The sequence below is a fragment of the Genypterus blacodes genome, unplaced genomic scaffold (genome assembly GCF_046128005.1).
Source record: "Genypterus blacodes isolate CSIRO-AG114 ecotype Tasmania unplaced genomic scaffold, CSIRO-AGI_Gbla_v1 ptg000107l_1, whole genome shotgun sequence".
Classification (NCBI taxonomy): domain Eukaryota; kingdom Metazoa; phylum Chordata; class Actinopteri; order Ophidiiformes; family Ophidiidae; genus Genypterus; species Genypterus blacodes.
The window spans coordinates 537674-551366 of NW_027466911.1; the positions used below are offsets into that span (position 1 = coordinate 537674).

General features: G+C 46.7%; 1 protein-coding gene across 1 annotated transcript in view; it reads right to left on the bottom strand.

Annotated features, from left to right (window-relative positions):
* Positions 1-13693, bottom strand: part of ptprub (protein tyrosine phosphatase receptor type Ub) — a 131614-nt gene that overhangs the window by 36789 nt on the left and 81132 nt on the right. Inside the window, exons 7-12 of the mRNA XM_076160814.1 lie at positions 11068-11361; positions 5771-6088; positions 4467-4576; positions 2629-2830; positions 462-564; positions 99-372 (exon numbers count right to left, since the gene is read on the bottom strand). Of these exons, the coding sequence (XP_076016929.1) occupies positions 99-372; positions 462-564; positions 2629-2830; positions 4467-4576; positions 5771-6088; positions 11068-11361 (1301 nt within the window). The remainder of the gene's footprint in view (positions 1-98; positions 373-461; positions 565-2628; positions 2831-4466; positions 4577-5770; positions 6089-11067; positions 11362-13693) is intronic.

The following is a 13693-nucleotide window of genomic DNA, read 5'->3' on the forward strand; positions in this document are numbered from 1 at the left end:
AAATACATCTACTCGTTGAACTTACTCATCAGTGGCACAGAATTACTGTGAATATTCTGCTCCGCGGCTACGAGACTAAACTGTGTGCGGTCGCTCACCCCTCTGAAGTTGCTCATAGCCTGGAAGTAGATGAGGTAGCTCTTGCGCGGGTCCAGCGGGCTGTTCCAGTAGCCGTTGTATGTGTGATTGTCCCCCACAGTGAAGGGACTGGCCTCCGGCAGGCTGCTGGGCGGCAGCTCGGCCGTGTAGTAGTGCGGCGTGCCTCGGGCCTGAGCCTCGCCGTGGGACATGGGCAGCGGGAAACACTCCTGAAGGCCCAGCTCCCTCTTCACTTTCTTCCCCATCTCCTCCTCCACCACCACCTGGTAAGTGCTGGAGACACAGAGGCGTACATCTTTAACAAGGAGGGACAGCTCAGAGTCAAACTACAGCTTGAGTGAACGTGAGGTGGTCGTTCTCACCTGACCGGCGCTCCTCTCCCCTGGGCCGGGCGCAGCAGGACGGTGATGGTGCTCTCTGTCTCACTCAGGGGGGACGGCATGTCTCCGTAATCAAACGTAGGAGCTGAGGACACACACACACACACAGAGGGATACAATTGACTTAAAATGCCAAACATATTGAAGCATGTATACTAAGACCTCAGTCAATCCTGCAGACACACACACAGGGTTGATATGTCTGATTCACATCCTCATATATAGTTAATAGTGTAGATTTCCCTTCTAGCTGCGTTGGACTGAAGTTCAATTAAAAGTGAAGTTAAACTGAACGAGCTTCTCATTTAACAGGATTTGGCCAAAGTCTTACAACTCCCTGGAAATGAGGCAGCAAGTTTCTTTTTAATATCAGTGCTCAATAACAAGGAGGAGGGAAGCAAACTGATCATGAGGAATCTTTAATTATCTTATTAAAACGTTTTTTTTTTTCAAAGGGCCAACTTCAGTTTGGCAGGGATATTAAACGCTGAGTGTGCATTTGTTGACATTAAAGGTCTGTTGTGGTTTGCAGAACACGCACAGGGTTTGATGCCGGCTAGCAGATAAGTGTGTTTGAACGGTGATTGTGTACAAATCCTTCTGAAGCTAATGCATGCCCGAGTGTATGCGGGTGTGTGTTTACATCTATGCAAACGGGAGGATGTGTGTAGCAGGATGCTGTGCGGTAAGTACTGCTTGAAGATGCTGACAGTAGTTGGTGTTGAAGGTGTTCAGTGTGTGTTGGCTGTCAGTGCAGATTTGAGAGACGCTCAGTGTAAGTGAATGTTCAGCACTGTGGGCCAGCGGACGAGGTTGAGGATGATCGGCGAAGACTTTTGAACTCCATCTGTGGTCTGGCTCCGCTCCAGATTCCTCTCTGACAGCAAGCAGGGAGTGATCTCGCCGTAAATCTATGATTAGACCGGACGGCCCTGAGAAGATGCGTATCTGCACACGACACTGCTTCCTTTCCAATATGAAGCCAGATTTTACCTTTCTGTGTACAAACATTTGTAATGCAAAATCATTGTATTGTAAGTGTTGGTATTGTGCGATATTCTTCTGGATGTTTGCCTGCATGTGTAGAAAATGTGTCCGAACTATTTCACACAGCTGAATCAGCGTTGCCGTAACAACACACTGGCAATAGTTGCATGTTTCTGTCCTTCTTTATTAATAGACAGCCGCAGCATAAATGTGACCTGTCAGAGCTAACCCAATATTAGCCAATCCTGTATTTGAATCATAGTCTAGATTAAAGTCACTATGCCTTGGTCAGATGGTCCCAATCTAGCAAATTCATCAGAAGTGACTTATTGAGGTTTCCTGCTGATAAACAGACAAATGCAGGTGAAAACAAAATCCCCATGCTGGCCGTACGCGACCGAGGAGCAGAGGAAGTGATGGAGCGTGTGTGGCTGTGGTCCTGAGAGGTGTGATCGCTTCCCTTAACACAATATACATCATTAAGAGGAGCACAGACACACCAAGGCTGGGCTGCCGTCACCAGTAATAAGCCAGGAGACTCTCGGTGGAGACGTCCCGGTCCCGGCCATGTTCCCGCATCCTTCTTAGTACATAACACCACAGCGCTGTGTCCTCTGTGGTGTTCCTCTGCCGCCTAAGAGTTAATTTATGTCTGGAGCGCTGTGAGATGACAGCGTGTCACCGGTTTGGAGAAGAAGTTGGGGGAGGAGAAAAAAACAAAAAAAACGCTTCCTACACTCGGGGAGCAGTAGTTTTGCCTATGCAAGATGCAAGAGAAGAAGAAAGATACTGAGGTCAAAAGAGAGGAAGCTGGAATCCTAATTATAGCACGCAGTGGGTGACTCGAGTGTTGTACCTGTGTGTGCCTGCAATGGCACAGAAAGGGAGAATGAGTATGTGTGGGGGTGTGTGTGTGTGTGTGTGTGAGAGAGAGAGCGAGCTGCACTTGGTTCACTCTACCTATTTCCTCCAAACTATCGACTTAAACAGTATATGGTCTTTTTAAAGTTTTGCGAAAATCTTGCGGCAGCTTTCACACCCCCTCACACACACACACACACACACACAAACCCAGCCACCCACCCACCCACACCCACACCCACACACACACACACACACACACACACACACGCTCACAGAGCCAGCGCATGTGCCTCTCTACCTGAGATGTTTGTTGTGATTTCCGTCAGGGCCGTCTGGCCAAAGCCCTTGGCCGTACGGGCCCGGACGGAGATAAGGTAGGTGGTTCCGGGGTGCAGGTTGGAGAACATGTGGTAGGTCTCGTTCTTCAGCTTGGACACGGTTCTTCTGGGTCCGGGGACGTTGATGCCTGGATCGGATGACTCGATGCTCTGGTAACTTATCTGGAGAGAGACAAGGCGGAGGTCCGAAAGTTTTTGAATTTATTTAGAAAACATCAAAATATTGTCTTTTCTTCCTTTTTATGTTTTCTTCCCTTCTCTGTATATAAAGCAATCTCCAATATGTGTCACAATCACACGCTCATTGTTATGTCAGATGCTTTCTCCAATGAAAATATTCAGCAAATAGAAAAAAAAATCGAGTCTCGTATGATTTTCTTGCAGTTCCCCTGCCAAAGTCATTAGCGTTTTTGTAAAAATGCCTTTGTCAGATTTATAATTATGCTGTTTGATTGATATGATTTTGATTCTCTGAATACGTGCCCTAATTGCTTGTGTTTTCGGTTTGTGTTTGGATGAATAGCACTTGATTGGCATTGGTTATTGTTAATTCAAACTATTTCCTGCATCTAACGTTATTCAGAAAGCACAGTAATTGGAAAATGATTTTCTAACTAAAGCCCTGCATTGTAAAGGGTGAAGAATGAGGGAGCCGCTCCATGAAACTGTCTCGCTGAAATCAATAACGCTTTGAGTCCAATTTAAATATTATGCATTTTCAAAAACAACCTTAGATGAGAAGAGCCATTGTGTAAAGTTTGCAGCCTGTCTTGTATTCTGCTGTGAATTTCTCTTTGCACTTTTTCAGGTGGATGAGACCTAACACACACACACACACACAGAAACTATGCACTGTATATTCCAGGAATTTGCCCCTGAAAAAGGCCTTGCCTAACATTATGAGCCGTCTTTGGAACGTAACAGCCAGACCCCTGTGCTTCCCCCACAATGGCCAACATAAAAGAGCCCCCGGCGCGGCGCAGAGCGGTACAGAGCAGAGCCGGGGCCTTGCAGGACGGCGTTGCGGTCGATGGTCTCCGACAGAGTGGTCAATGGTTTAATCTGGGAGGAATGAGGAGGATTTTGTACAGCTCTTTCTTCTGTAGCCCTGATTTAATGTTACAGCATATGCTATTTATGCAGTGTTTACCAGTGACTCACACCGGAAGGCTGTGTAGGTTTATTTTTCTATAATTTATTGGCATTGCAAAGATTTTAACAAGTTGTTTTGTGATAGATCCAAGTTGTCTCTTGTCTTTCCTCTTCGGTCCTCCTGTTCCATTGCTGTGATCAGAATTGCAATATTCTGACCGGCTCTTAATTGGGTGTCTTAATTGGCTGCACTTGTTGTTCATAAACACATAGAAGCCTCAAAGGATTTGAGCTTTAGCTGTCACTCAAACTGCTTGTAACTTCTGCATTCTTTCAGGTACGTAAACATTGCTCAGGCATTCAGGCTTCAATCTTTCAGGCACTTGTTCAGCCTTTGGCAAAATTTTCAGCGTTTGCAATCACAGCACATATTCATCAGGAAATGCAGTTCTAGATCTAAATTAAGTTTATTTTAGGGGGGGGGGGGGTGTTCAGCTTCATTTGCTGTTTCAGGACTTTGAAAATGAAGGACATTAACTCCTAAAATGAAGCGAAAGTACAAATAATCCAATTTCCATCACAATTAATTTTTGATTTAGTTTTCCAAGCAACAAAATCCTTCATTCAGTCATTTCTCTTCACTGTGGCACTTTTGGAGCATCATAATTTAAAGGGACAGGACAGATGAAGCGTCCTTCATGCTCACCTCATACTGGGTAATGAGGCCATTGGGCTCCACAGGCTCCTCCCACTTCAAGAAGATCATGTCATCCAGCGGGGTGAAGGTGAGCGACTCGGGCGCGATGCCTCCCGGGACTGCGAGAAGACATTGGTTGTGAAAAACTGAAAGTGCTAATCTCACACTGAGGCGCTCTATGAGGTATCACAGAGCGCCGCATGATGTACACACACACACAGGCAGTGAACACCACAAAGGAACACTGTTAATTCATGAGCGGCATTAATAATGGAGCCATAAGACAGACAAGAGAGGAGACAAAAGTATAATATAATTATTTTATATCTTTTTTGTGTAAAAGTTTAAACACATTGACAAATGTGTCAGATACTTTGTTGAGGAGCGTCTCTTTGAAACTGCAGTGGGAGGACGGTGAACGGCAGATCATTGGGCGATACACTGTGATAACAGTTTTTCGGGGCTTTCAATTGTAGCTCGGGTCCCAGCGGTGTGTGTGAGCGTGCATGTGTGTGTGAGTAAGCGCTGGAGAGAGGATGAGTGTGTTATGTGATATTCAGGCCCGAGGCGAAAGCGAAGCCAAACAGCTGAGTTGACTTTTATTTTTCTATTGAGCGAGTCTAGAGGACAGAGTTGCTTATTAAGGCTTTTGGAAAAACGTTCATTGATGTGTCTGTACATACACATACACACAGCTTTACACTCCCCTCTGTGTTTCTTTATGTCTCTTCACTGAACAATCTCGTTTGCTTAGATTTTTTGGTTCACAGGCGAATTGATTCTCAGTCGGACATGCAGACAATCTGCGGCGGTGTAACAGAAGAGCAGAAATAAGATCACAATCCTCCCTCGGTGCTTGGAGTCTTGGCTGAAATGACTTCCTTTTCTTTCTTTTGTTTCCAACTGAAAATGTATAGTATTTTTCTTTTGTGGCGCTTGGTTGAAGTCTTGGCGGTCAGAATAAGAAAGAGGAACTGTGCAAAAATCAGAGCGTCCTCACTGAAACATGACCGAAATATTGTGTCATATTTGAACCATTTATGGAGCGTTTGAACTGAGCACTCCACTACATGTCATACACTTCGAAACATTGCATTGTATTGTAAGTAATCCAAGGGCTCGCCATTGCTTAGGACTGTAGATGGGGATTTGGGTTGGTAAATAAATGGTTGAGGAAGTAGAATAAACTCCAGAACATGCTGTACTGGCAATGTTTACGCCACCTGGGATTCCTCATCGTGCAGATCCTGCGTTGTCGAGGGTTGACAATGTGAAAAAAATGACACATCGTGACACAAAGCTCTTAGACTTACTGTCTTCTTCGGTCTGGAAGGTGACCTCTCTGCCCTCCTTCTTCCCCTCTGGGTTGGCCAGTGACAGACGGACATGGACGCTGTGGTAGGGCGGCAGGTCACGCAGTGTGAAGCGGGACGCGTTGTGCTCCACTGCCAGGCACTCGCGCACCGTGGTGTTATGGCCTCCACCGCCGCCCGCCGTGGTGTAGCGGTAGCACAGAGACACTGAGTAGGTGTGGCAGCGTGTCAGGTTAAATGCCAAGTTCTCCCACTGCAGGGACAACTGCCTGGACTGGAGATCTGTAGAGGTGAGGCCCCGCAAGGAACGCATGGGCTCTGCATGGGAGGAAGAGAAGAGGGAAAGAGGGAAAGAGAAAGTAATGAAAAGTAAATCAATCAGATGAAGACGTTTTCAAACGGGGCCGGCCCTGGCAGTTGTTCGTTCCACCTAGATGGCGCCATGTGACTCTACCAGGACGTGGAGGTCAACTGTTAGCTGCCAGCAGAACACGCCCACATCCCCTACAGCAGAGCAGGAACGCATGCCAATTACGCTAATTAATCGGACAGACTGCGGGTAACTGTCACGCTCCTGCCTGTCCAAGCCTCCACACCGCCCAGCAAAGCGCCCATCCGGTGGTCACAGTTGTTTCTCTTGAGGCCTAATCCACACCGCGGAGAAAACGTGGCAAAGTCAAACAAAGGCGTTAGATCTCCACTGGTGACTTTTACTGCTGGGTGCTGGGTCATCACCATGGTGTGGTGTATATTTTTAGACACAGTTACTTCTGGTCATCGCTGGGTTAAACCTGTCCGGTTTGAACGGACAACTCTGCCTTTTTTATCCTCCTAGAGACACAGAGCGCCTCTATACAGCCAGGCACAGACCGGCCAGTGTTCAGGAGGATGTCGGCGCTAAAGAGCCCATAGTTAAGCCAAGGACATCCTCGCAGTGCCATCAATGGAGGCATTTATCAATGGCCCTTATTAACACAATCGATGCCATTTTGTCAGGCGATATTCTACATAACATATTGTATTGCTTTATTCTTTTAATAGCTCCAGGTGAGTAATGAGCCGGGGAGGCAGGGACTGACAGGAGAGTTATGGGGTACAGGGAGGGATCAGCGGAGTTTGAGGTTACCGGCCAAGGTCTTCCGCTTTCCTTTACTGCCTCTCGCGCTCAAAGGGATTCTCAGATTAGTGCGCAGAGCTTAAATAAGGCCGCTAATGCATCACTGAGCAGGCCTAATGCACTAAAATAAGTGTGATCAGAGAAAATGGATTTGAAAGGTGTTCTTTAGCTGTGCAAGGGCACTTGAACACAAAGACGCACACACCTGCTCTTTGAAATGCTTCTTCTCCTATGTCTTATCATGTCTTTCTTCCGGTTATTAGCTCTTCTTATAACCTAGGCCTATAGAACTTTCCGACACATTCGTCTACTCTGAAGGCCTCCGCAGTCCCCAGAGTTTCACCAATATTTTCTGTCATGTGTCTCATTCTAAACCCGAGCACAAGCTCATCGCCGAGGCCAATGACTGCACCGGGCCAGAACTGTTAATGTTCCATTGTCCAGTGTGGGCGAGGATTGTCTTAATGATGGAATTGATAGTCTGCGCAGTCTGAGGGCCAAATAAAGAGAAGCATTTAACTGCTGGGTTGATGAAAACGCCGCCAAAGAGACCACAGTGTGCTCATTGTAGGTTTTCCTCAAACTGGAGATTTGTGCCAACCCCTTCCCCCTGCCTGGTCTTATCTGTCCGTATGCCATGGGCGCCCGTTCCCTGGCACCCTGCAGTTGCCCTGACGTGGCCCAGAGCCCAGACTGCCATGTTGATCCACAGAGGAGTTTGGAAGTCAGAGTGGATGAAGCAATTTCAGGTTTATTATCTCCAGGAAAAATGGTGATGCGGGACAGCAGCAAAAAGTGGTTTGGACTGAGAAGGTCACCGTGCAGAGGATCCGGACTGATATGCAGATATGCTGGATCTACGTGTGCCAGCAAGAAAACACCACCGCACATAAATGCAAAGATACAAATGAACACATGTGGGGAATTCTGGCTCGCAATGGAGGACGTGATGAATGACATGCCAAGAGAAGAACAATGCACTTGTGCTCCTAATGTTCCTAATTTTAGCCGAGCACCCCTGTTGGCTCTCTCGTACAGACAGACAAGAGAATCATGGTCAGGGGCTTTCCAGAAAGATCAGTGACCCAGCAGCAGGTGGAGGCCCATTAACATAGTTTGTGGACCACCTGCAGTGCAAAATGCTCGCCTCTCCTTTGTGATTTACTTGAGGGATTTCAAGCTGTGTTAACGCACCGTGCTGATAATCACAGCAATGGCTCATCAAGCACACCTGGATGGCCATCAGAGCCAGGCGGAGGCCATGTTCACATTCACGGCCATTAGTTTTACAGCGCTCACCCGAGCAAGTGCACGGACTCGGGTTCCACGCAGACGTCTGCCCTGTGTGTGACGTGGTCAGCAATGCTACATGTCTGCGAAAGAGGGGAGCGTTCAGCGCGGCAGATTAGTCATGGTGGCCAGGCACAGCTTCTGAAGAGGAAACTCACTTCCCCCGTACATACGCAGAGCTTCCAAATATCCCTTCTGCTCTCCACGATAATTATCACCTCCCTGAAATCATCGCTACAACTAATTCCTCGTGTTTAAGCCTCACTGGAGAGAGAAAGGGGCCTAACGGGATTCAGTGGCGGGATGTATCGGGGTCAGCTGGGGTGGTGTTGACCAGATGGTTAGGAGGTGGGTGTTGGGGGAGCTTAAGACATTCTCCTCCAGAGGTTAAGAAGGTGAGATACAGCAGGTGGAGGAAGGGAGGAAGTTTATATTACAGCAGCTTACTGTGAAGAGCATTAAAGCGGGCCAAGTAAAGACACCAAATGATCCAAAAATAACAAAATCATTCTCAAATTTGGAGTCATGCTGCATCTAAACGCCCTGATCTAACAGCTCAGGCACTGTGACAGCGTTACTTATATCACATGTGGCTGCAAAAGACAGACATAAATATTAATGAGTCTTTAAAGGCTAAGATTAGTGACTTTCACAAACTGCAAAACACATCCGGTGCTTCACAAATGCACCTTCATTTCATTTCTCAAACACCCTTCACCTCCTGTCTACAACCATTCACCACCTTCCTCTACCTACGTTTCCTTCCTCTTTTCCTTCATCCTTTCTTCCACTTTTTCTTGTGTTTTTTGTGTGTGTGCGTTGAGCGAGGTGGGGGGGGGATTTGGTATTTGGGGAGGTGGCGAGTTTCGCTCACGGCGCCTGATGAATGAGGGTGCGTCTCCGGCTGTTGGGAGAGGAGAGCAGCTTTAATATGTCATCTGAGAAAAGGCTGGCGAGGCTCTAGTGGAGCAGGGTGGAGAGATATGTGAGGGATGGTGTGTGTGCGGCAGGAAGGAGACCGTTGGGCATAGAAAAGAGTGATGACCATGGAAGACACAGAGCCACCAAATGCCTATGGGTACAGGCAGAGCCCTCCATTTTGTGTGTGTGTGTGTCTGTCTGTGTGTGTGTACACCCATGACTGTGTATGCTCATACTCCAGATAGAAGCAGAAGGAATACCTCCCTGAACTCGTGCTCACTGTGTTTGTGCTCTATACTTGTACTTGACATGATCTTGACATGTTGATGCCTGACACAGACGTAGTAGTGTCGTACACTGGATAAGCGCTAAAGCGTAATATCACCCCCGCGCCAGTAGGAGGCAGTTTCTTTCTGTCTGCATATCTACATCAGTTACTGCAAGTAAGCGACTGTGTGTATTTCGCTGCCTTGCAGGTATGAGTGGAGTGTATCACGTTATTGTTAATGAATCAGTGTGTAGCAGCCATCTGTGTCTTCATCGTTGAAGTAAGAAGTGATTACAGCGAGGATCCTCACTGCCGCGGGATGAGCATCACTGAAGCCTCCACACCTCTCAGTCCATTTACAGTTAGAGAGAAAAAGGCACTTAAAGTTATTATGAAGACTCAAGTGGTGGACTGTTGTGATTTTGTTCACAGAATATGATGAGACTGGTTGGGCTCGGCGGCAAATAGAATCAAGACAGGTTCATATTGAAAACTCTGTGTCGGACAAGATTCAGACTCAAAATCATTATGTAGTGCTTTGGGTCAAGCCAAGAGAACAGATTATAAAACAATATAAGTGTCGCTTGATAAAGTCGTTATGTCCACAAAATATATAATTTTCTTTTTCAGTCAATTTCAAAGCAGTCAGCTACATGCCAGCCATTCAGCTGCTATCTTTTATCTGAGCCGTTCAGATAAAATGCTCCTTTCTTCAGAGATAAGTATAGGCTGTGACTGAGCGTGTCTGTCAACTCAAGACCAGAAGTATAATTAAAACAGGAGATGGAGTGGCAGGATTCTGAATTTTTCGTAAGATGACTTTACTAAGGGCAAAAACGGGAGATATGTGTCAAAATCTGACAAATACATACAGGCAATCCCCATGGAGCCTCACATTGACAAATACCAGTTGTTGATATTGTGTTGATGGCTCCTTAATCGGGAGAAATTGCTCCTCCGGGTTAGAGGAGGGGTGAGGGATATGCATCACTGTAGTGGGTGGAGAGAGAAACAAACCGGCTGAAATACTGAACAAAATGTTTCCGGGGATTGATTGTGGCAGTGCTGCACTAAGGACTCTGCTGCTTTGGCTCCAGCCAGGTGTTCAGGTGCTCTGTGTACTGTGCCCTTCCCCCATTCAGACTGTGGGACATCGCATTTCCGTAACAGTAAACACACTCTAAGCACTACACATGCAAAACTGCGTTAGTCACAAAGTGCTGGTTTAGACAGAGTACCTTCCGCTCCGTAACGCTAATCAGGCCCAACCAAACAAATGGCCAAAACAACAAATGCAGCTCTGTTTGAAAAATGGCAGTTCAGGCTACAGCATTATCATCATAGATTACCATTATTGCAAATGCGGCTGACATTGGCGTAATGATTCCTCTCAGAGTGGCTCTGCTGCCAAAACAGAATTCTATTACGTATTTGGCAAAGCAAACACAAAACCCCATGATGGAATAGAGTGACCTGACCTGAGGAAAAACACGGTGGATCAATGTCATCTGGGCACTTTTGACAACAGACAACATGACTGGAACCAGAGCAAATACACAGAAATGAGAGGGAAGAGATTTCTGATACAGCAGGGGAATAATAAGGAAAATACAACGAATAACAGCAACAGAGTGTTACCGTGATGTTTGCAGACAGACATGTATCTAAGTACTGCGTTGATGTGTGGACCAGGAATCTCACCTGCACACTTGGTCCTGCTCACCAGGGGCGGCCCGGGCGGTCCCGTGCCCCCTTCCCCGGGTCGGGTCAGCAGCACACTGATGTGATACTCCGTGTCTGGATCCAGATGCCAAAGTTTATATGTGACCATGTTGACCCCGTGCACCTCTGACCACGGGGACTGGCTGGCTCGGTACTCGATCTCCTTCCTGATGATGGGGCCGTCCCCCAAGATGGAGTTTGTATTAAGCTGGATGATCAGGTAAGTGGAGCCTGCACGCAGCAGCTGGGGCGGTGCGATGGGAGACGGGGGCACTGCAAAAAGAAACGAAAGGTTTTTACCTGTTTGAACACATATGCATGACATTATATTCCCTGGAGGACCCATGAAACTGCTGGTCTAGGGAGGTAAAGCTCGTAAAGGTTTAATTCCTCACTGTGCTAAAGCTCATTGAGTCCTAAATGAGCCCCCTGTGGTGCAGGATGTGTAGGCCAAACTTCAAATGGCAGCTTAGTCACACCTATTAACAAGGCCTTCTGAGCCTTGTGTGCATTTTTAGCAGAGCAGCAGAGTGAAGTGGCAGCTACAGGTACGGAGCGACGAGCACGTATGAGCTTTGAATGCCAGCCATTTGTTAGCGGAGGATTGATGTGTTAAAGCGTGTTTTTTTTCTTCTGTTCTGTCCCAACAGCTGGTCAGCGCCATGAAAGGAGTTAAGGTAAAGACGACCAAAGTAAGGATTAATTTCAGTGCCCCATCGGTCAAATATCACTTAACGGCAGATCCGAACCATTGAACAATTACACGGGCAGCGGTGCGAGGGAAGGAGCGGAATGCAAAAGAAATGAGGACAAAGCGTGAGAGAAAAGAGCAGAGTGAGATCTCTGACCGTGGCTAATCCTTCACTCCTGCAGAGGTCTGTGTCTCTTACAGCCTCTCCTCTCCTCTCCTCTCCTCTGTCAAGGCTCTGAGCTTCACGAGCCCCTCACCTCTTCTCCTCTGACCTGACGAAGCCTGAAGTAGCTCAAGTTTGGGTTTTCAATGCCCGGGTCAATAATGACAAGCTAAACTAAGGCTACAGGCAGGATCCACTGGCTGAAGTCTTACAAAATGCCCCCCCAGGTAACCATAGCAACCACTCTAGACAGCTTTTGTTCATTTAATTAGTTTTTATTTCGGAATAGTTAGTATTATTGCTGTTTTCCCTCTGTGAGCCGAGCTATTCTTAACTAAACGCTGCTCGTTTTCAGACTAATTAAGGACTTGTCTGCACTGAGACTTGTATTTCAAAAGGCTGTAAAATGCCTGAAAATATCCTCAAATATGCTCAGGATACCAATGCAGGATAACGCCAGCGACAAACCTTAAAACAGGAGGAGGAAAATGTTTTATTCATTACAGAAAACACTTAAAAAATTGCATCTGCATCCAATCTGCTCTCCTGAAATGAGTGAAGCCGTCTCATTAAGGCCGTGGACGGTCAGCGGGGAGGGAGGATTTATGAAAGTCTCCTTAAGCACTTTGTCATGAGAGAGAATTATATATAGAACCACTGTCAGCTGACTTAGGCCAACAATAATACACATGATCACATTAAAATAGGATTTCATGGCTTTCTACCATTGCATTGGCTGACTCCTGGTTCACAGGGAGCAGCTGGTGATCGGGTTTTTGGAATGTTTTGGGGTCAAAAGTGTTGCATTGTCATAAACCGTCAAAAGCAACACACACCTTCACATCTGTCAGTGATTTACGCTCTAAAAAGAAATCCCCCCCGTGTCTGTTTGCGTTGGGAGGAGGAGACGACAAGGAGAATGAGATTCCTCCACGTCCAAATTTCCCTCTCTCATCTTCCCTTAGCTGAGGGATGGAGTTTGCCGTCGCGCCATCAAACCATCCCACTGTCATATCATTATGAAGCTGTCAGGGTGTTATCAGGCTGTGGGGCTGGAGTGAGTAATGGGTGTGAGGTCAGTGTCAGAGCGACATGACGTGATCGGGCTGCGGGAGTTTAAGTCAAGTCAACAGCTTCTCTTTGACGGAACATGGAGAACTACACATGCATGTGTTTGACGGGGCGAGACAGCAAACACCACAAATCAAAGAAAGAAACACTTTAAATTTCAAGTTGATGTCATGCACACAAAGAAACGTTTCCTGTATCAGTTTTCTACCATGAAATGTATCCTATATTTAAAATGTCTATTGGCTGTAATTGCTGGTTGTGATCGATGTTATTTTTAATTCTTTGACTCATCCTCAGTCGTCGCTCAGACCTGAAAGTGTTGAGTCATACACGAGCACAACAAGACCAAAAGAGGCTGTTAAGTTACCAACACATGACATGTTGACAAGTTTGGGCTGCTTGCAACTTTTTGTCACACTCAGGTGACGGCTGTCAGCACTAACAATGTTGATGTTGAACAAAAGTCCGCAGCCAACACATTAAAAACACAGAGCCTGGTTTTGTTTCCACAAATCAGCTCGGCAAAGTTTCAACTGTGTGGTCCGTCTGAACTTCCAATGGAGGTCTGTGGTCGCAAACATTCACTTTTCGGTCTGTGATGCTTTTCTGCAGCAAATGTTTACACACTGATGGATTAACACCACTTGGCCAGCAGCGGGACATTTCGACCTGCTGGTGGC